At 47.4% G+C, this 20,730-nt stretch overlaps 1 protein-coding gene across 3 annotated transcripts in view; it reads right to left on the reverse strand.

The window, feature by feature from the left end:
- Positions 1 to 5,102: 5,102 nt before the first annotated feature.
- Positions 5,103 to 20,730, reverse strand: part of MAX (MYC associated factor X) — a 30,579-nt gene continuing 14,951 nt past the window's right edge. For 2 of the 3 annotated variants that reach the window (XR_007493837.1, XR_007493838.1), the window contains 2 exons: positions 7,327 to 8,073; positions 6,592 to 6,665 (listed from right to left, as the gene is read on the reverse strand). Coding sequence is in view for 1 of the 3 variants with exons in the window: in XM_049770505.1 (XP_049626462.1) it covers positions 6,478 to 6,665; positions 7,950 to 8,073 (312 nt within the window). In the remaining 2 variants the exon portion in view is untranslated. Of the gene's footprint in view, positions 6,666 to 7,326; positions 8,074 to 20,730 lie in introns of all 3 variants that reach the window. The other variant, XM_049770505.1, reaches the window with a different exon arrangement.

Below are 20,730 nucleotides of genomic sequence, written 5' to 3' on the forward strand. Positions count from 1 at the left end.
CAGGAGTGGTCCCCAAGCACCACTGGGTATGGCCCAACAACCAATCAACCAATTAATCAATAAATAAAGTTAAAAAAAAATAACAAAAATATCCACTCCAGTTTCAAGTCCCTAGAGGCCGTCCGGATAGGTGCAGAGTAACCCAAACTGCCCAGGTGACAATCTTGCTCTGGCTGCATTATAAACCAGCTAGTGCATGTTTAGAACAAATGTGGAGGGAGGGGACAGAGATATCGATATCAAAGGGCTTCCCAAGCACATTCTTTGCTTGCAGGAGGCCTGGATTCATTTGAGCACATGGCATGGTCCCCAAACACTGCTGAGAGCAACCCCCCCCGCCCCATGGGCAATGAACTAAGAGTGGTGCTTAGTCACCAGTGAATGGCCTCACCCCTGAAAAATGTTCCCCAAATGATTTTTAAATTGGGCTTCAAAAGTGGCCGGGCCAGAGAGATAGCATGGAGGAAGGGCATTTGCCTTGCATGCAGAAGGATGGTGGTTCAAATCCCGGCAGCCCATATAGTCCCCTGAGCCTGCCAGGAGCGATTTCTGAGCATAGAGCCAGGAGTAACCCCTGAGTGCTGCCGGGTGTGACCACCACCCCCCCCCCAAAAAAAAACAAAAACCTAAAAAACAAAAGCAAACAAAAAAATGTGGGTGGCCAGGGCTGGAAAGAAAGATAACGCAGTAGGTAGGCTGCTTGCCTTACAAGTAGCTGACTGGGGTTCTATTCTTGGCGTCCCATATGGTCCTTCCAACACTATCAAAGGTGATTTCTGAAGAGCCAAGAGTAATCCTAGAGTGTTCTGGGTATGGCCCCAAACCCACTAAAAACAAACAAAAAGACGAAAACCCCTCCCAAAACAATACAAAAACCAAAAGTGTACGACTAGGGTAGCCCACAAGTGTTTGAGCTCCAGTGGGAGAAGAGAAACTCTGGCAAGCATGTCAGTGCAACTTTAACCAACCATGGGATTAACACCCCCTTTCGCCTTCCCCACCTTTCTCCAGGCGCTGCCTTATAGCCCGTGTCACAGCTGATCCTCCTTTCCCCAAGTGAATTTGGTTCCCTGGGTCACATTCACTCTGAAGTCAAACCTGAGTCCACAAGACGCACCTGCCTTAACCTGTTGACCAGCCTGCTTGGCTGGGGCTAGCCCTGGCACCTGGTGGACACACATTCCTGGGCAGGACTCAAGGCCTCCCGGAGAGCTGCCACCATGGGGCCTTCTGGGCAGGAACACATTCCCGAAACTCATGCCCTGAGCAGCAGGCTTGGCTAAGCCCAGCTCGGCCTGGCACCAGGTCTCACCAAGATCCCAGGCAGGCTTCTTCTGTCTTGAAAACTGGGTCTCCTGTCCTGGGGTCCTCTGGCTGCATTTTTACTTGGCCTGCCTAGTAAGGCCAAGGCGCACCTTTCTTAAAAAAATTATTTTTAAATTTTAGGCCACACCTGGCAATGCTCGGGGATTACTCCTGGCTTTACACCCAAGAGATCACCCCTGGCACTGCTCAGGGGGCCATATGGGGTGCCAAGGATTGAACAGGGGTCAGTAACTAAATTGCCGTACTATGTCATCAGCCCCTTAGAGTATACCTTAGAGTGAGGTGTTTGTAAGATACCATCTTTCCCTCTTCAGGAATGGATACAGGAGCTGGACTTTTCCACCTCGCAGAGGCGGTCATGGTCGGTCACGTGCTTTGTGCAGATAAAGGCAGCTGGCATCTGAGTGCTCCCTGGTCATGAGGTCCAGTGTGTTTCAGGCACTCTCTTCTCTCACTGAACCGTCAAACCATGTGCCTGAGGGTGCTACTGTGGTTGTCATTTCAGAGAGGACCACAGGCTGCAAAGTAGCTTGCTAGAGATTACTCAGCGACTGAATGACCAAGGCAATCAGTCTAACTTGAGCAGTCAAGCACAAAACACCAGACCCTGATATCAGAAGCAAAATAGTCCTGGTCAGGCCCATCATGGAGCCAGTGCCTGAGGGTTCTCCTAGCAGTGTTGTGGGCGTGGGGGATATGTGGTCCTGGAAATAGAATCTGGGGCTTTGGCATGTGATGGATGTCCTCTCGCCCTTTAAGCTGTCTCCCTGGCCCTAAGTTTTTATTATCACTATTATATATATATATGTGTGTGTGTTTTGCCACATCCAGCTATTAGGGCTATATAGCTTTAGGGCTATTCCCAGCTCTGTGTTCAGGGGTCAGGGGTCATTCTTGGTGTTGTCAAGGTGCCACGTAGTGTGCCAGGAAACGAAACTGAGGTTCTAGCCCTGTCAGCCATCTGCCAGGTCCCTGTCTTGGTTTTGAAACCTTTCCCAGCAAAGATAGTAGTCTAGAAGCTTAGGTAATTCTTTGCCAAAATTGGGACAACGTGAAAATAGCAAGGTCACCACTGCAAAAGAGGAAGAGGTGGTTTTTATTTTTATTGGTTCTTTTTTGGGGGGTTAGAGGGGGTTTCCTGGGCTACACTTGGTGGCGTTCAGGGGTTTATCCTGGCTCTGCGCTTACCCAGGACAAGGCAAACACCCTACCCGCAGTGCTATTGCTCCAGCCCCCAAAAGCAATTTTTAAAAGACCCTCGAGTAAAGCCAGGAGTGACCAGACACACCATAAAAAGCACAAAACCCAACCCAGGAACACTGGTGCTGGCGAGCCCCAGCCGGCAAGCCCTGCCTAGGCATGTATCTTGGGGGCCAGGGAGGGCACGCCAAGGGGCTTCCAGCACGGGCCAGAGGACCTGGGCTGTCACTTTCACTGATTTCCCTGAGCAGCGTCTCTAGTCTGAGGTCTCTTACCTTGTTTTCCTTTCCAGGCAGCTGCTCCAGAGGCACCCCCACCCTTGCCCCCCACCTCACACACACCACCCCTTGCTGCTCTGCTCCTCCTGTCAGTCAGGTGATTATTTTCCCTGGCGAGCCAGTTATCTGCTGTGGTGCTTTCTGCAACTGATCTACTAAAATTTGGAGGAGCCTGCAACATAACCCCCTGCCCAGCCAGTATCCTGGGGACAGGGCTGGCTTGGGGATCTCTCTTCTCTCCCCCTCCCCTCCCCTCTCCTCAGGTTGGACTTCCTCTCTTGGCTTGCATCCTCCTTATTGGACGTCCAGCTTCACACTCTCAGCCACAGCTTTTCTAGGATCTTTTCTTCATTTCGGGGATGGTGGTGGCGGTATGCCTGGTATCTAACCCAGGGTCTCCCACAGCTAAGTGCTCTATTGTGAGCCTCACCCCCAGTTACGCTTCCAATGCTCACTGGCCAAGGCAAATATGTCACTGAAGTTTAAAACTAAGGCCAGAGGAATGGTATAGTAAACTGCAAATGAAATCGTCTGATTCTTTTTTTAAAAAAATTATTCATTTTAAACCTTATTTATTTATTTATTTATTTTGGTTTTTGGGCCACACCCGGTAATGCTCAGGGGTTACTCCTGGCTATGTGCTCAGAAGTTGCTCCTGGCTTGGGGGACCATATGGGACACCGGGGGATCGAACTGTGGTCCGTCCAAGGCTAGCGCAGGCAAGGCAGGCACCTTACCTCTTGCGCCACCGCCCGGCCCCAAACCTTATTTATTGATTTGATTTGGTTGGTTTTTTGAGCCACACCCAGCAGTGCTCAGGGGTTACTCCTGGCTCTGTGCTCAGAAATCGCTCCTGGCAGGCTGGGGGGACCTTATAGGTGCCAGGGATTGAACTGGGTCCCTCCTGGGTCCCATGTTTACATACAAGGCAAACACCCTACTGCTGTGCTCTTTCTCTGGCTCCAAATCACCTGATTCTTTCCATTTTTGTTTCCTGGTGTCTTCCTGTTTCGAAACAAGCGTTCCCCTAGCATTCTTATTTTCTGTAATAGAATTATGTTAGCAGTGAGGGAGGATTGCTCGTTACAACTGCCTCTTCTAGAAGGGAGATCCGCTTATCTGCTTCCAAATATCCAATCCAGAAGTTATGGATCTGACATTCAAGGGATAGAAGCCCCAGCTCTGAAGAAAATGTGGAAGGCTGGAGTGACAGTAGGGTGCTTTCGTTTCATCAGCCTATTCTAGCATTCTATCTGGTTCCCTAGCCTGCCAAGAATGATTCCTAAGTGTAGAACCAGGAATAAGTCCTGAGCATCACGAGGTGTGACCCAAACTAAAAAAAATAGAAGGGGGGGGGGGGCAGAGAGATAGCACAGTGGTGGGGCATTTGCCTTGCATGCAGCCCACTTGGGGCAGACCCGGTTCGATTCCCGGCATCCCATATGGTCCCCCAAACTTGCCAGGGGCGATTTCTGAGCATAGAGCCAGAAGCATCCCCTGAGCATCGCTGGATGTGGCCCAAAAACCAATCAATCAATCGATAAACTGCTTTGAAAAAAAGGCGGGGGTTTAAATCAATCAATAAATTGACTTAATTCTCTCCTTGGGTCTAGGAACTGAGATAGTTCCCTTCTGAAAAGAGGGGAAAATCCAAGCTGAGCTGTATCGGGTCATAAATCCTCCTTCTTTCCAGTTTGAGTCAATTTCACACCAATGTTGGGTCCCTGATCTGAGGCGCCATGACGTTGATGCCAGGAGACTGGAGACACAGTACAGAGGGAAGGGTGCTGAGCACCACCAATGTGCCACCAAAAGAAAACAAAAACACGATTCTTCTATACCTCTTTTCTTTGACAGACAGACCTCTGCAGATTTATGCAAACCTATTGGCACTCTCTAAAAACGGAAAGGCCCCTGAGAATACCAGTTACCACTGAAATCGGCACTCATTACTAAGGAAACCTCAGTCCTGAGATCTGGGCTAGCCATTTCCCAAGCTGCTCTCAGTTAGCAGAAACCAGATCCAGAAATGTAGCCCAAGACAGGATAACCCCATCCCGGCTGTCAGCTCCAAAGTGCCTGTCCTATGAGAATGCACCACCAGCAATTTCTCCATCACTGCCCGCCTGCTCTGCCCCGCTGAGCCTCAGGGCTCAAACGGCAGCTGTGCTTTCTAGCTGCCCTGGTCTCATGAACATCTAGGTGGTCTCTCACCTCTCCTGTGCCACACACACCTGTCGATGGCCTTCGAGGGGCCCTGGCCTTAACCGTCCTGGCAAGAAGACACCACCACCGCCAAAAAGGATAAAATAAGTTTTTATTTATAGTCTTATAGTAAAGGGGGAAGCCTTAACTTGCAAGACAATTCTTCGGCAGTATGTACAACATACTTTTTATTTCCATGGAATGGAATCAAACACGGACTGAGACTACAGAGTATACGCTAGAGGTCAGCAAATGCTGGGGACGGAGTAGGAAAGAGACGAAGAAATGAAATCTAAACACACAAAACCCTTCGCTGGGATCTGCCGACGGCAGCCAGATCTAGGGCTGGATCGCACAACGGGACGGGTTCGAGGGCAGTCAGGGAGTGGGGAGAGGACTGGGACAGGTCCGCACTGGTATGCGAGTTTAGTACCAGGTAAATTGCTCTTGGTTTTTTTTTTTTTTATATACAAAATCAGTTGGCTCTATTTCTTAGAAATACACACGGAAAGAAAGGAAGATTTGATCATTACTTTATGCATCTGTCGCTTTGCAATACCGACTTCATCAGAAATAGGAAAGATTCATTCAGATTCAAATTTCAGTAGCAGGAAATAAATATCAAAACATTATCACTGGCGCTCAATACAAAACCTCTACCCACACCCAATTCTTCCTCCCCGTCCCAGTCCCCTACCGCCACCCTCTGGTGGCCCCCCTCTCACTACGGCCACCTGTCCCGCACACATACCACACGAGGGTCACGCGGCCCTCCCTAAGGCTGGCTGAGAGAAGCTGGAGTGGAACAGGCCAAGGACTCTGTGCTGCAAATCTGTTCCTAATTCCTGTTACACCACAAACTTCTTCAAGGATCTGGTCTTTCAACAGGAGCAACAAACAACTTTTTAGAAATAAAACAAAACAAAACAAAACAAAACGGAATCCTTAAAAAGAAAGGGGCGTGGTTCCGATGACTCCGAGCAGGTCGTCATTGCAAAGTAGAGCAGTCCACAGATTCACAAAGTCTATCAGAGGTGAGGCTGGCCGGGAGGAGGCCTGGGGGCAGGGAGGCAGGAGTCCCCGGGGCACATGCCCGGCAGGGCAGGAGGAGCTGGTGGGTGGTCAGGACACTGTGTGCTCAGAGGTCCGGCCGGCCGTCTGTCCTCCACAGAAAAAGCTGCCAAGTTGGGGTGTTTTGGTTTAAAAATTCCTGGTGGGAATCGGGAATCCCTGAAGGGAAATGTTTAAAAAAAAAAACAAAAAAAAACAACAAAAAATTGGAAAAGGGGAAGAACGAGAGCTGTTGTCCAAGAGCTTCTACGTAAAAATAAAAATTAAAAAAAAAAGAGGGAGAAAGAGAAAAAATAAAGTCTCTTAAACGGTTCTGAGGACTCTAAAGATGAACTGAGAGGAGGAGGAGACGACGGAGGAGACAGACAGTTTTTATTGCTGGCCTGCCCCGCGGAGCTTAGCTGGCCTCCATCCGGAGCTTCTTCCTGCTTTGGGGCTCTTCAGGCTCTGACTCTGAGCTGGAGTCCGAGCCCCCATCGAAGGCAGAGATGGTGCTGCCCTTGGCGTTGGTGTAGAGGCTGTTGTCTGAAGAGGGGTAGTTGGTCTGCAGTTGGGCACTCGACCTCGCCTTCTCCAGGGCACGGACTGAAAGGCAACCAAACGGGCGGGTTACGGTCTTCTTCCGGAGACTGGGGGAGAGACCGAGCCTTGGCTCGGGGTCCAGCCTGTTCTTCCGAAGGGCTTGCTGGCCCGAGGCTCAGGGGAGCCCAGGAGGAACTCCCTTCTTGCGGCCGACCCACCCACACATTTCAGTTCCCTCCGTCCCAGTCGGACTGGGGGCCCAGAGGACATGGCCGGCCACTCTGCGTGCCGCCCAACCCTGAAGAACAAGCTCGCAACGTCACCGTCCTGTCATGGAAGCCCGAAGTGGAGACAGGAACTTGAGTGCCCTGTGGGAGCCGTGCAATGAGAGAAGCGCCTGGCAACGCCGGGCTGCACGAGGTCGTGAAGGACACACAGCAGCAGGAAAGGACGTGAGAGGTACCGGCCAAAGGGAAGTTTTGGCCAAGCTCTACTGCACAAGATCCATTGGGAAAGACAAGCTGGACACTTGGAAGCAAGTCACCGATACACACAGTGTACCTGGGCCTCTGTCAGGCAGCCCTCACATGCAGGCTGCTGGGCCCGGCAACCAACCCGCTGCAGCCTCCCACGCCCGGCCCTCGGCTCAGCTCATCTCGAGCTTAGGTCACCCGTTTATCTTATTTTATTTTATCTTATTTTATTTCAGGTGAGGTGTTCTAACCCAGGTGGTTACTTGCATTTCCTTTTACTTGCATCTTCCATGAGGGAGGAAGAGAAGTGAATTCCCCAGGAACCAAGAACTTGATCAGCTCTCGCTTTCCCCTGCGGTTATAGGAAAAGGCGGGTGTGAGCGTTGGAGAACAGCGTGGGCTTGGCCCACGGGCTGCCCGGGTTGGACTACCCTTGACAGTGGGGAGGAATCACTGACCCTCGGCACCAGGAGTTTCTGGTACTTACACAGCACACACCAATCCAAGGAGCACAAAGCTCTTTGCAGACACCTGACGCCAGGTGTAACCCCAACGTGCCGGGCAGAGCACCTGAGCCCCCAAAGGGAGGCTGATCAGGTCAGCAAAGGGTTAACGTCTCCAGATGTCCAACCCCTATACTGGACTGTACCCTCACTGGCGGCTCAGGTCCTTCCTTGTTCAGTGAGACTTGAGTGCTCGACTACGCAGGCCCGGAAAGCAGGGCTGCAGCCGCTTGGGGGCGAGTGAGCGAGCAAGCGAGCGAGCACACGCTCCGTGTGCTCCGTAGCAGGCTCGGCCTCTGCAGACCCAGTGCGAAGCCCTGACCTGGCCGGAGCACTGCAGGGCCAGCTGCCCCACCAGTCCACGCGCTCACCTTGCTGCTCCAGAAGAGCATTCTGCCGCTTGAGGTCGTCAATGTCTTGCTGGTGTGTGTGGTTTTTCCTTCGCATATACTGGATATATTCTGTGGCTTTGTCTAGGATTTGGGCCCGGGATGCCTGTTGCAATAGGAGAGAAAGCAAGGGGGGACAAAATAAAGACCTAGTCCAAGTGCACGAGGATTCCTCTCTGCATTCAAACACAGGGAGGGAAGTGGAAGCAGAAAGGCGCAGTGGCACTAGGCTGAGGAACAGAAATGGCCAGTGGGAGCTGTCTCTGAGCCAGCCGGGGCGCCAGGTACAGGACAATCGCTTACCTCGCCAGCACCCTCGGGTCTGACGGAGGAAGCTGGACCAGGAATCCAAAGTTCAGAGAAGCTGACTGGTTTATTCAAAGTCCCCATCTAGAGAAAGTGGCAGGGGTCGATTCGAACCCAGGCCTACCTCCTAGGCCTGTACGCCTTTGTCCTCTTTGGTTCCTTAGATTGCGTTTGCATCTACATCTTCAGCTTAGCTATGTGGGAACATAATTACGACTTAACCGACAGCTTACACCATTAGACAGCTGGCTCAGAAAGACAATAACAGGGGTTTCGTTGGAGCTGGCTTAGGATGAGAATAGATAAAAAAAACTTTTGTCATCAAGTTCCCAGAGTTCAATCAAACCCTCAAGCTGTCGCTATGTCCAACTGAGCCATCCTGCAGTGTCACGATTTCATTCTCTCTGGCTAACACTTTTGTGAAAGTTGTCAGCGTTTGATGTCAACACAGGAAGGGCACGAGATTGGGTCACGGCAGGAAGCAACCACAAACTTTACTATGGGCCTGGGTAGCTAGGGAACTGCCATATTACAGGAACAAGAAAACAGGCAACAAAATCGATGCCAGGTTGTAAGCGGTACAGAGCAATAGACTTTTATCAATTTAATTGATACAACAATCAAGCAGCTGAAGCGTGCCGCCAGAGCTTCAGAGCAACAGCAAAGTTTCTTACTTTGGGGCCATAGAGATAGTACAATGAGCAGGGTGCTTGCCTTGCACGTGGCCAAGCCAGATTCAATCCTCAGCACCCCATATGATCCCCTGAGCCTAGCAGGAGTGATCTCTGAGCACAGTAAGGTGTAAGGCTTCCTGAACACAGCCAGATATGGCCCCAAACAGAACACAGCGAGATTTCTTAGTCAGGGCAGGGCAGCACATGATTTAATGGCTCCTAAAAAGCCAGAACACATGGGCAGGAGACACAATAGAGGAGGTAGGCAGGTACTTTCCTGGACTTACTTTCCAGTCCACTCCCATCTAATCCCCAGCATTACGCATATGCATAATCCCCTGAGCAATGCCAGGTGCAAGTCCTGAGCACAGAACCAAGAACAGACTGAGTACCGTGGTGTATGCCCCCCCCCAAAACAAACCAACCCAGAGCCCATCAGAAGAAAAAGGGCACCGCTAGTATTCATACTCAGACTAGCAAAAACTAAATCTATTGGCATAAATTCTCACAACCTCAATTTACAGACCTCAGGTTAAGCCAAGATCGTACAAGTCTGCACGCTAGACTTCTAGTCCTCACCAGCACTAGAATTTCCAAGCCCTCCTTTGACAGGCGCCTCGTTTCATATTCAACCCTTTTAATCTGGTACAAATTATATACAGGTATTCAGCAGACACTGAGAGGAAACCATGTGTTAGTCATGGTTTCCTTTGTCCAGAAGCTTATTTACTATTTAAGGGATTTATTTACTACTGAGGGGATAAATATATTAGGGGCCAGAGCAATAGTATAGCATTTGCTTTGCACATAGCTGACCCAGGTTCGATTCTCAGCACCCCATAACCAGGAAAGTCCTGGAAGCCGCTATTTGTGCTCTGCCCCCCCCAAAGTATGTAACTAAAAAAAGATTAATTAAAATACTCCACCCTACACAGGAAAATATTATTTAAAGGTTAAGGCACTTGCCTAGCATGTGGCTGCAGCTACAACCTGGTTTGAATCCCAGCACTGTATATGGTTCCCTGAGCAGTGCCAGGAGTGAGTGGTCCCTGAGCACAGAACCAGGTGGGAGTCCCCACAGGTGGCAAAAGAAATACTCTGTCTGGCCCTCTAGAGCCCTGAAAAAACATGTATTTGGGGCCAATACAGGAAGCAAGGAGACTGCATGAGTTTCACTGCCTCTAGTTCAAACCCCCAGCACTACAGGCGTACGGTACCTAAGCATGGCCAGGGAACACTTCTAGAGGGCCACAAATGGTTCCATGGTAACCACTAAATGTGGTCGCAAACCATAGAAAAGGTTGGGCTGGAGCCATAGTAAAGGGGGTAGGGTGTGCGCCTTGCATGAGGCTGACCCAGGCTCAATCCCTGAAGCCAGATATGGTCTCCCGAGAAAGCTAGGAGTGACCCCTGAGCAAAGAGTCTGGACTAAGCCCTGAACACAGCTGGGTGTGGTCCAAAATCAAAAATAGAAATGAACCAAAAAATATGAGGGAAGAGTACTATGTGATCTCTGTAATAGGTGGGCGAGTAGCAGAGGAGAATAGAGTCTAGGCTCTGGGGCCGGGCAGTGGCGCTAGAGGTAAGGTGTCTGCCTTGCCAGTGCTAGCCTAGGACGAACCAAGGTTCGATCCCCCGGTGTCCCATAGGGTCCCCTAAGCCAGGAGCGACTTCTGAGCGAATAGCCAGGAGTAACCCCTGAGCGTCACCGGGTGTGGCCCAAAAACAAAAAAAAAAAAAAAGAAGAGTCTAGGCTCTAGGAAGCAGACAGGCCCAGCTCTGTCACTCAAGGATTCTGTGACTACAGGCACTATATAGTATTTCTCACCATAGCTAGTCTTTCCATGACTGCCAATCCTCCAGAACCTCACCTAGTTCTCAAACTCTCAGAGATGCAGCCCATCTCTGATTAACATATGCTAATTATTAGCATGTGATTAGCTGGTTAGCTGACTAGCGTATTGACTGCCCAGTCTCTCTCTTCCTGCTGTCCTAGGGCTGGAACCTAGCGTTGAACACATACAAGTGCTAAACCATTGGGCTATACAGCCCCTCCCCATTTCAGGTGCTCTTTAAATGTACCTATTTTCCCAGCAGATGGCACTTACAAGGGACTGTTAGTACTATGCCAACTACACATGCAACTAGAATGGGGGTGGGCTGGGAGAGGAGACACAAAATCTAGAGGTGAGAGCAATAAATAGTACAGTAGGCAGGGCATTTGCCCTGCACATGACAAGACCAAGTTTGATGTCCAAATTTTGGTCCCCTGAGCCTGTTAGAGGCAACCCCTGAGTATCACAGATTTTGGCCCAAAAACATTAAAAACAAAGAAAAAAGGCAGTATCTATTTTGGTTTTTTGGTTTTTTGGGCCACACCTGGTAATGCTCAGGGGTTACTCCTGGCTATGCGCTCAGAAGTTGATTCTGGCTTGGGGGACCATATGGGTCGCCGGGGAATCGAACCGCGGTCCGTCCAAGGCTAGCGCAGGCGAGGCAGGCACCTCACCTCTAGCGCCACCGCCCGGCCCCAAAAGGCAATATCTGAAATGAGAGCACTGGCAAATGTTCAGTGAGAGTTTTTTGCAAATGACCACACTGAGCAGCGACCTGTGTACAAACAATCTGCAGTTTGTACATACATGTCCACAACGTGAAAATTATTAAGTGGGGAAGAAGTAAAAAGAAGCTGTAGGGCCCGGAGAGATAGCACAGCGGCCTTTGCCTTGCAAGCAGCCTATCCAGGACCAAAGGTGGCTGGTTTGAATTCCGGTGTCCCATATGGTCCCCTGTGCCTGCCAGGAACAATTTCTGAGCAGACAGCCAGGAGGAACCCCAGAGCATCGCTGGGTGTGGCCCAGAAACCAAAAATAAAAACAAAAACAAAAAAAAAGAAGCAGTAAACATAGCACACAAATCAAAGGGGCAAAATCCCACAAATGACAGGACAATTTCTGGATAAAGATAAAATTCAGAGATGTTAGAGTGTCTTGGGAACAAGAGTTGCCCCCAAAGAAGTTTGAAAAAAACCAACCAAGGAGACTAGTGCAAAAGCACAGTGGTAGGGCCTTTGCCTTGCACATGGGTGGACCTGGGAGAGCCAGGAGTAACCTGAGTGCAGCCTAGTGTGGCCCAAAAACCAAAAAATACAAGCAAAAGGTCTTTAGCATGCTAAGCACAGCTGTCTTACATCAGAAACCAAAAGTAAGTATCTCAGGCCATTTGAAGCATTCAGACCCCTTAGTCCAAAAAAAAAAAAATAATGTTTTTAACTTAATGTTGCATTTCAGAGTATTTTCTTTTTTTCTTTTTTTTTAAATTTATTTTTCTTTTCAGAGTATTTTCAACAAGAATAAAATATCTTTGGAATTTACATCATAGAGACAAAAAAAACTAAACGTTGGGAGGTAGGGTTCACCTTCCATGTGTGAGACCCTGGATTTGATTCTTCAGCATTGTCCAAAAAAAAAAAAAAAGCTGTTTTAGATGTTAAGACATCTAAGCACCTACCCCCACATCTTTCCAAACTATACACGATCATGTGATCAACACCCGACTGAGATGTGGGCAGGCTCATCCTTGCTTAATGCATCAATACTATGTGAACAGTATAAGCAGGAAGCCAGCAAGAACTCTGGGGTTTAAGGTACGGACTAAGGAGTGGCCCAGGCTTTATGAACTCTGGAGTGGCCCTGACGGTGGCTTTCCACTGTCTGCTGACACATGCCCTGTCAGCTGAATCGGCATTCTTCAAGTGAGTGTGACAGTCAGGTTCGATTGACAAGTCAACGTGTTCACTGATGACCAGGAGCTCTGCCGACCCAGTAAGAGCCTAAATGATCAAGGCTTACTCTTGGGGGACGCAAGGGCCAGCCGCATGGCCTGGATCAGATGCATGTAAGGCGAGGGCCTTACCCACTGGACTATCTCTCTACCCCATCCTCCCAAATGATTTTTTTTCCTGCAAGTTTTTACAGTTAGAAGGTTCCAATTTTCATTCTACAGAAATGTCCTTCTGAACAGTTTGGACATAGCCCTGAGACTAGATGATATTGTATGTGGCTGAAGGAGATTGATGAGGTATTTGGACCTTTGGTAAGAGTTAAGATTAACACAATACCAGTGATGCTAATACTAATGCTAATCTACTGGCAGCGGCTAACACTTACTGAACACTTACAAAATACAAGGTATCCTTATATAACCCCCCTGATAAATTATTCTCCCTATTTTATAAAGTGAAGAAACTGAGGGACAGAGCTGCTGCTGTAGCTATGTTCAGTGCTACTCTACTAATAGGAGGCTGTTTGAAGCCAAGTTACCAGAACACAGGTATTTTGAAAATACAGAGGTGGTGGTTACAAGAGAGTGCCTGTATGTGTATGTAGAAGGAGTTAGGTAAATCACCCTGCTAGTCTCCAAAATATAATCTTCAGCTGCTTTTAGAAGCAGCCGTGAAAATTACTTTTCTTTTATTTTTTCTCTTTTTGTTAAAGACAGGTGACTACTATATATATTTCTAGCTGAGAAAGAGCAAATAAGAGAGGAAAACTAAGGATTCAGTTTAGCTGACTGAACTTGGACATGTGGAAGGGAAATAGCAGCATCGCACAGAGCTGTCATCTTTATTACCTAGAATAACAACACCAGAACAGACGATGGAAAAGACCTGAAAGTGATCACCCTGCCCTGTTTCTGTGTCACTTCTCTTGTCTGTGGCCTGTCACTGGCTCGTATGCATCCGTGCTCACAGGAGCAAGACAGAGGGAAGGTCAAGCCACGCACTTGACAGAACTCTGCTTGGGCAGCAAATGCACCACCCCAACTGCTGCAGTAAGAACGGACAACAGGGCCAAGGAGATGGGCCGAAGGGCAGAAGTGTATGCATATAGGTTTGATGCTGTTAACTCTCAAGCCAAGAGTGCCAAGAGTAGCTCCTAACATCACCAGATGCTCTCCTACCCCACCAAAAAGAACTGAGGGCACCATACAGGAAAGGCCCCAGAGGACTTCAACCTTAGCTAATAGCGATACTTAGAATGACACCGTGATTTAAGGGATTTCCATTTTAGACAGTGGTTCTCAAAAATATTTCATGAGTTCCATATATCTCTGGAATTGAAACTCTTACAATAGTGAACTAAAAACAAATAAAAACTCATGTTGTTTTAAAAAGTGCACAGTGGTAGGAGACTGTTAATATTAGGAAGGCAAAACACTGCCATTCCCTAGGGACCTAATGCAGGCTTGAACTAGTAATCTCAGTAGTTAGGTTTCCTCCTGTCTCTTTTCTGCCTGTCAAAATTAAATCCTACCAAGCTGGTAGTACAGTTGCCGTATTTCCCCCAAAAGGCCATGTCCTGGGGAATAAAAAAGAATTACCGCATGACTAACAACTGACATATGTTTTAGTTTATAATTATTTTAAAGAAATAAAAGATTCAGACCTGCATGACGTTTTTAAATATACTACAGTAAAAGGAGGGCTAGAGCAAAGCTCAAGTTTACTTCTTTTCGCGTAAGTCAGCTTCTAAAAACAAAAACTAAAAATGTTCACTGTAAGCCTGGAAATGCATAAATGAGCTCGTTTCATGATGGAGCTCTTATCAATGCCAACAGGGAAACTCAAGAGCTGTGAGATTAGTGCAAAACAACACCAGGGTTCTAGTCAAAACACAAAACACAAAGAACAAACAAAAAACCCCAGTCCTTATTTATAAGCCAGGGAAGACAAAAAATAGTAGGGTTTAGAAGTAGCTTATTTAGGGCGTCAGAGTGATAACATAGCGAGTAGAGTGTTTGCCTTGCAAGCAGCCAACTCGGGGTATATCCCCAGTAACCTGTATCTCCTGAGCTTACCAGGAGTGGCCCCTGAGTACAAAATTACAGGTCAGCCCTGAGCACTGCCAGTAAGTACGGCACATAAACCAAAAAAAAAAAAAAAAAAAGGAAGTAGGTATTTATTAAATCACAACTAGACCATTACGTAAGGGTCAAACAAAATTTTTAAAACCCAGCGCTCTTTATCTGTGTACTTCCTAATTTTTATCCAGTTTTGAAAAAATATTAGAGGAAAAGAAATAAACGCTAAAGGGGGCTGGTGAGACAGTACAGCAAGTAGGGAGCTTGCCTAGCAGGAGGCCTACCAGGGTTCGATCCCCAGCACCCCATATGGGCCCTCCAGTCCTACTAAGAGTGATCCCTGAGAAAAGTCAGTGGCGTTCCCCAGGCACTGCTGTATGGTCCAAACATCAAAAAAACAAAAACCTAAAGGGATCATGGTATGGTAATTCCTATCTAAGCTTTCAAATTTCAAGATTCAAAAAGCACTAGGTGAGAGACTTTGCTAGCTCTCTGAATGGAGCCATCTTCCCTTTCCGATACTCAGAGGCCCTCAGGATAGGCATAACTTCTGCTCTCAAGAAACACACCTCCACTAGTCAGGTAGTAAGTCATCACAGGAAGCAACCAAACAGAAGTTAGGAAAACAAATGACCACTGGGGTTAAAGGAAGTTCAATTTTCAGGGTGGTGAAGCATCAGATATGAGACCTAAAGGCAGACAGGTGGAGACAGACTGGCAGGAAGGCCTGCGGATGAAGAAACCAATGCTGGGCAGGACAAAGTGCAGAGTCTGAGGAGTCCTCCTGAGTGGGTCTCTTCTCTGTGAAACCCCAACACCATCTGAGGGGTGAGGCTGGAGTCAGGCAGAGGACGGGACTCAAACAGAGAGAGGTAAACACAGGTGAAAAGACAAGAGTCCCACAAAAGAGAGGAGAAGAGGGGAGGGGAGGGGAGGGGAGGGGAGGGGAGGAGGGGGGAGGGGAGGGGAGGAGGGGGGAGGGGAGGGGAGGGGAGGGGAGGGGAGGGGAGGGGAGGGGAGGGGAGGGGAGGGGAGGAGAGGAGAGGAGAGGAGAGGAGAGGAGAGGAGAGGAGAGGAGAGGAGAGGAGAGGAGAGGAGAGGAGAGGAGAGGAGAGGAGAGGAGAGGAGAGGAGAGGAGAGGAGAGGAGAGGAGAGGAGAGGAGAGGAGAGGAGAGGAGAGGAGAGGAGAGGAGAGGAGAGGAGAGGAGAGGAGAGGAGAGGAGAGGAGAGGAGAGAGAAGAGGGGAGAGGAGAGGAGGGGAGGGGAGGGGAGGAGAGGGGAGGAGAGGAGAGGAGAGGAAGAAAGAAAAGCAAGAGGGAAAGTGGAAACCTTATTTAATCGAAAAACCAACCTTTTGGGCCTGGAGAGATAGCATAGCGGCGTTTGCCTTGCAAGCAGCTGATCCAGGACCAAGGTGGTTGGTTTGAATCCCGGTGTCCCATAGGGTCCCCCGTGCCTGCCAGGAGCTATTTCTGAGCAGACAGCCAGGAGTAACCTCTGAGCACCGCCAGGTGTGGCCCAAAAACAAAAAAACAAACAAAAAAAAAAGAAAAGAAAAAGAAAAAGAAAAACCAACCTTTTCCTTATTGGAAAAGATACACAAATAAATTTTACAAAGAACTCAATCACTGTTTATAGTTGCTAAGCTAGAGCTAATAAAACTTGAGTCAACTACAGGCAACAATTTAAGATACAGAAAATTTAAGAGCTGTCCAAGGTAGAATATGATGAGATAACAACCTTAGCAAACAATAAGGTAAAATGGGCAGGGCTTTGGTTTCTATTTCATTTGAAAGAAAATTGTTCCAGCAGTTGATAGGGTCTTTATTTGAGAGGGGTTGGAGGCTGTGGGTGGATTGGGGGGGGGGGTGGTGTTTGATCACATCCAGTTGTACTCAGGGCTTATTCCTAGTTCTGCATTCAGAGATCATTTCCGGGAGCCACACGTGATGTCGGGAATAAAACCCAGGTTGGCAGTGTGCAAAGCCCTTGCCTTACCCGCTGTACACTCTCTCCAGCACCCAGCAGCCTAGACAGGATGTAGGAAGTGTTATTGAATTACCTTTCTTAAACTGCATCCACGGCACGGAAGTAGGGCATTTGCCTTGCATGCAGAAGGACAGTGGTTCGAATCCCAGCATCCCATATGATCTCCCGAGCCTGCCAGGAGCGAATTCTGAGCGTAGAGCCAAGAACTGCCCTGTGTGACCCAAAAACCAAAACAACAACAATAACAACAAAAATACTGCATCCACTAAAATGAGCCTTTTCGAGTATAATGTGGCCAGGTAGAGAAGCAGCTGCTTCTTTTGCAGTTATAACTCTCTACTACTGCCGTGTGCCAGGAATAAAAGGAAGGAATATAACCAAAGAAAGTAGCTTACTGGTACGTTTTGGGCAGTGGTGTAAAAGACAGGTGTGAAAATAAATACCAATGCAGAAACAACTGTAACTGGGATTGCCCATCACGGAACTATGAGTGACTAAGCAGTGACTAATTTTCAACCTTAAGAATCATTATGTTCCCTGTATTGAGAAACACTGTTCTCTCTCAAAGAGAGAAAAACCTCAAGAGCAGACACCGTCCCGTGTGCCTAATAGCCCTCTACAGCCTCACACACTTTAGTTCAATAGTGAGCACGCAAAAGGCAGCTTTATAGTTTCCTATAAAGGTCTGCTGTCTCCCGCCAAGGCTCCCAATCCGTAGCCACAGACTGGGAGCTACCACATATCAGTATCTACAAAAGGAGCTGAGAGTGTCCTCTGACACTTTACCCCAAATGAAGGAATTCTGAACTTAATGCTGAGAGAAACCCTATTTTACGATATCATGTTAGTCTGTGCTCTTTTCAGCATAGTTCAATCCAGAAAGGAGAACAATTCAGTGCCACAAAGAGGCATTAGTTGGAGTCTACAAGCTGAGCAAAGGCAATGCTGAAGCAGATCCTTCTATCACTCGAGTACATATGCTAAGGAGAGTGTGATTAGATATAATCACTTTGGCTCAGGTTCTGAGGCTAATACAGAAGAAAGAATCAGAACCCAAGGTAAAGGCAAAACGATGGGCAGGCCGGCGAGTCTTGGTTGATCCTCACATAAACAAGGGAGGTGATTCATTGCCAGCATAGCACTGGGAAACATGAGGTAGCCCCCAAGTAGGACCCTTAAAGCAAAGAATTAGGCTTGGGAAGATAGTACAGAGGGTAGGGCAGGGCATTTGCCTTGCAGGACTTTTCAATTCCTGGCATCCCATATTGTCCCCCAAACAACTCCAGCAGTAATTCTTCAGTGCAGAGCCAGGAGTCAACCCCGAGGGTTGACTGGGTGGGTGTGGCCCAAAAAGCATACAAGCCAACAACAGCTGTGTGGCCCAAAAAGCAAACAGACCAAAACAACAACAAAGAATTAACTACCATTAAAAAAGTCATGTCTTCCTCTAAAACTTGGACCACAGCTGTTCTTGCTCTTACTCCTTTTCTCTGGTTGACTGATGATAGTTTTACTTTCATATAATCTTCTCTAGAAGAATCCAGATAATAAATTATAAGGGAAAAATAATTCAAAGAGAATTCAAGTGTCCACTGGGATCTATGGCAAAAACCTAACAGATTGTCAACTATAAGGAATTATTTTCCAGAACAGCTGTGAGGACATGGAAAAACTATTAACCTTAAACAATACTTTCAACTGTTTGAACTTTTGGTATATTACCTATATATATATATATTATATATATTATATATTATATATAATATATATATAATATATAATAATATATATTATATATTCAGGGGAAATATTTTAGTAGTATTTTGGGCATGACATTATTGACAGCATTGTTGATTCTAAGCAGGAGAGGTTCCCAATTAAAGACAAAAGTATTTAAGTAAGATGAAAAAACGATTCCATCCTTCAATTGTTCATCACTTACTAAGGGATGGTAGAACAATGGAATTTGGCACCTGGCAGTCTTGAATTCTAGTTCCTGTCCAGCTATATAGACTGGAATCATTGTTTTGAACCTATTTCCGAATTCTGATATAGAAATAATGGTAGAAGAGATATCAGTACTTAATTGTTCATTTACGGTAACATATTATTCAACCTCATAGAATTGCTATTTCATTTTATATTGCAATATAGTTATTAGTGGTTATTGTATCTTAACTTAAACTAAAAAGGCAACACATTCTTTGTGCTTAGTTTGTGGTAAAATTATAGGAAGCAGGGGGTCTATAGAGAGATGGCAAAAGATAGAAAGACAGCTCAATGGGCTGAGCACTTGCTTTGCATACAAGAAGCCCAGTTTTGGGGCTGGAGCAATAGTACAATGGTGAGGTGTTTGCCTTGCATGCGGGTAATACAGAATGGATCCCAGTTTGATCCCGAGCCTGCCAGGAGTAACTTCTGAGCAACTTCTAAGAGCCAGGAGTAACGCCTGAGAGCCGCTGGAAACACTGAATAGCTGCTAGAGAACCACCAGAAGTAAACCCTAAGCACAGAGCCTGGTGTAACCACATATCATTTAATGTCGCTCACAAAAGAATAAAAACACTCCTTACCCCCACCAACAGGGATTGAATAACAATAGAGTGAGCAGGGCACTTGCATTGTATGCCACTGACCCAGGTTCGATCCCCAGCATCCCATATGGTCAGTCCCCTGAGCATCACCAGGAGTGACCCCTGAACATCATCAGATGTTGATCACAAACAACTCCCCCCAATAAAAAACAAAACCCAGCAAACTACCTAGAAGTAAAAATACAAAACCAAAAACTACATATATCTCTACAAGAATAAACTGTATTTGAGTCCCACAATTAAAACAGTTTCAGGGCCACACCTGGTGGTGCTGGGTAACCCTGTAAAGCTGAGGACCCGAGGACCCAACCCAAGTACACACAGTCTGTGTGCAAAGTTTGTGCTTGGTCTAGTAAGCTCTCTCTGAACCTGGAAGCTATTTTTCTGTTTGTTTTGGGGCCTTATCCAGCTGTCCTCATGGCAGATTCCTGTCTCTGAGCCCAGGGATCAAAATGGGGTGCCAGGAATCGAACCAAGGTTGGCTGTGTGTAAGATAAATGCCGCACCCACTTTAATACTGCTCTGGCACTATAATTTGGCCCCCAATATATCCTCCTCTTACTTAGAATCCAAATAAATCAGTATTGGTCTTCCTTCCTTTCCTTCCTTCCCTCTTTCCTTCCTTCCTCCCTCCCTCCTTCCCTTCCTCTCTCCTTTCTTTCCTTCCTCCCTTCTTTCCTTCCTGTCTTTTTTGGCCACAGTGCCCAGGGTTTATTCCTGGCTCTGCACTCCTGGCAGGTTTGGGGAAACATATGGGGAGCTGGGGATCAAACCCAGGTCTGTCCCAGTTCAACCTTGTGCAAAGCAAAGGCCCTACTGCTGAGCTATCACTCTGGCCCCAGTATTGGCTTTTCTTTAGAAGTCAAAAGGCTAGGCTGGAGAAGGTATAAAGGAGTCACTACTAGCCTTGTCATGTAACCAACTGCATATAGTCCCCCCAGCACCCAATGGGCTTGGGCTCACTCCTGAGTAAGAGCCAGAAAGCTTACCCCTGAGCAAAACTGTGTTTGCTCAACTCCTCTATCCTCTCCCCAACAATAAAAATTCAAAGTCTTGGGGCCAAACAGCTCAAAGGCTAGTGTGCATGATATGTAATCTAGCACCTGAACACCCCACCTCCCCAGCCTTGGATCTGGGTATCGTTCCTGAGTACTAGCTACTAGGTATAGCCTCAATAACTAAACAAAACAAGAATAGCTTAAATGAAGGATAGAGAGAGATGGTATAGATAAGATCAAAATTAAAAACAATAAAAAGAAGTAAGACAAGAGTTTAGGACAATGCAACAGATAATCCAAAATGAAGTAGCCATCCTTAGAACATAGATACTTAGAGGCA

This window comes from Suncus etruscus, chromosome 3 (assembly GCF_024139225.1).
Source record: "Suncus etruscus isolate mSunEtr1 chromosome 3, mSunEtr1.pri.cur, whole genome shotgun sequence".
NCBI lineage: Eukaryota > Metazoa > Chordata > Mammalia > Eulipotyphla > Soricidae > Suncus > Suncus etruscus.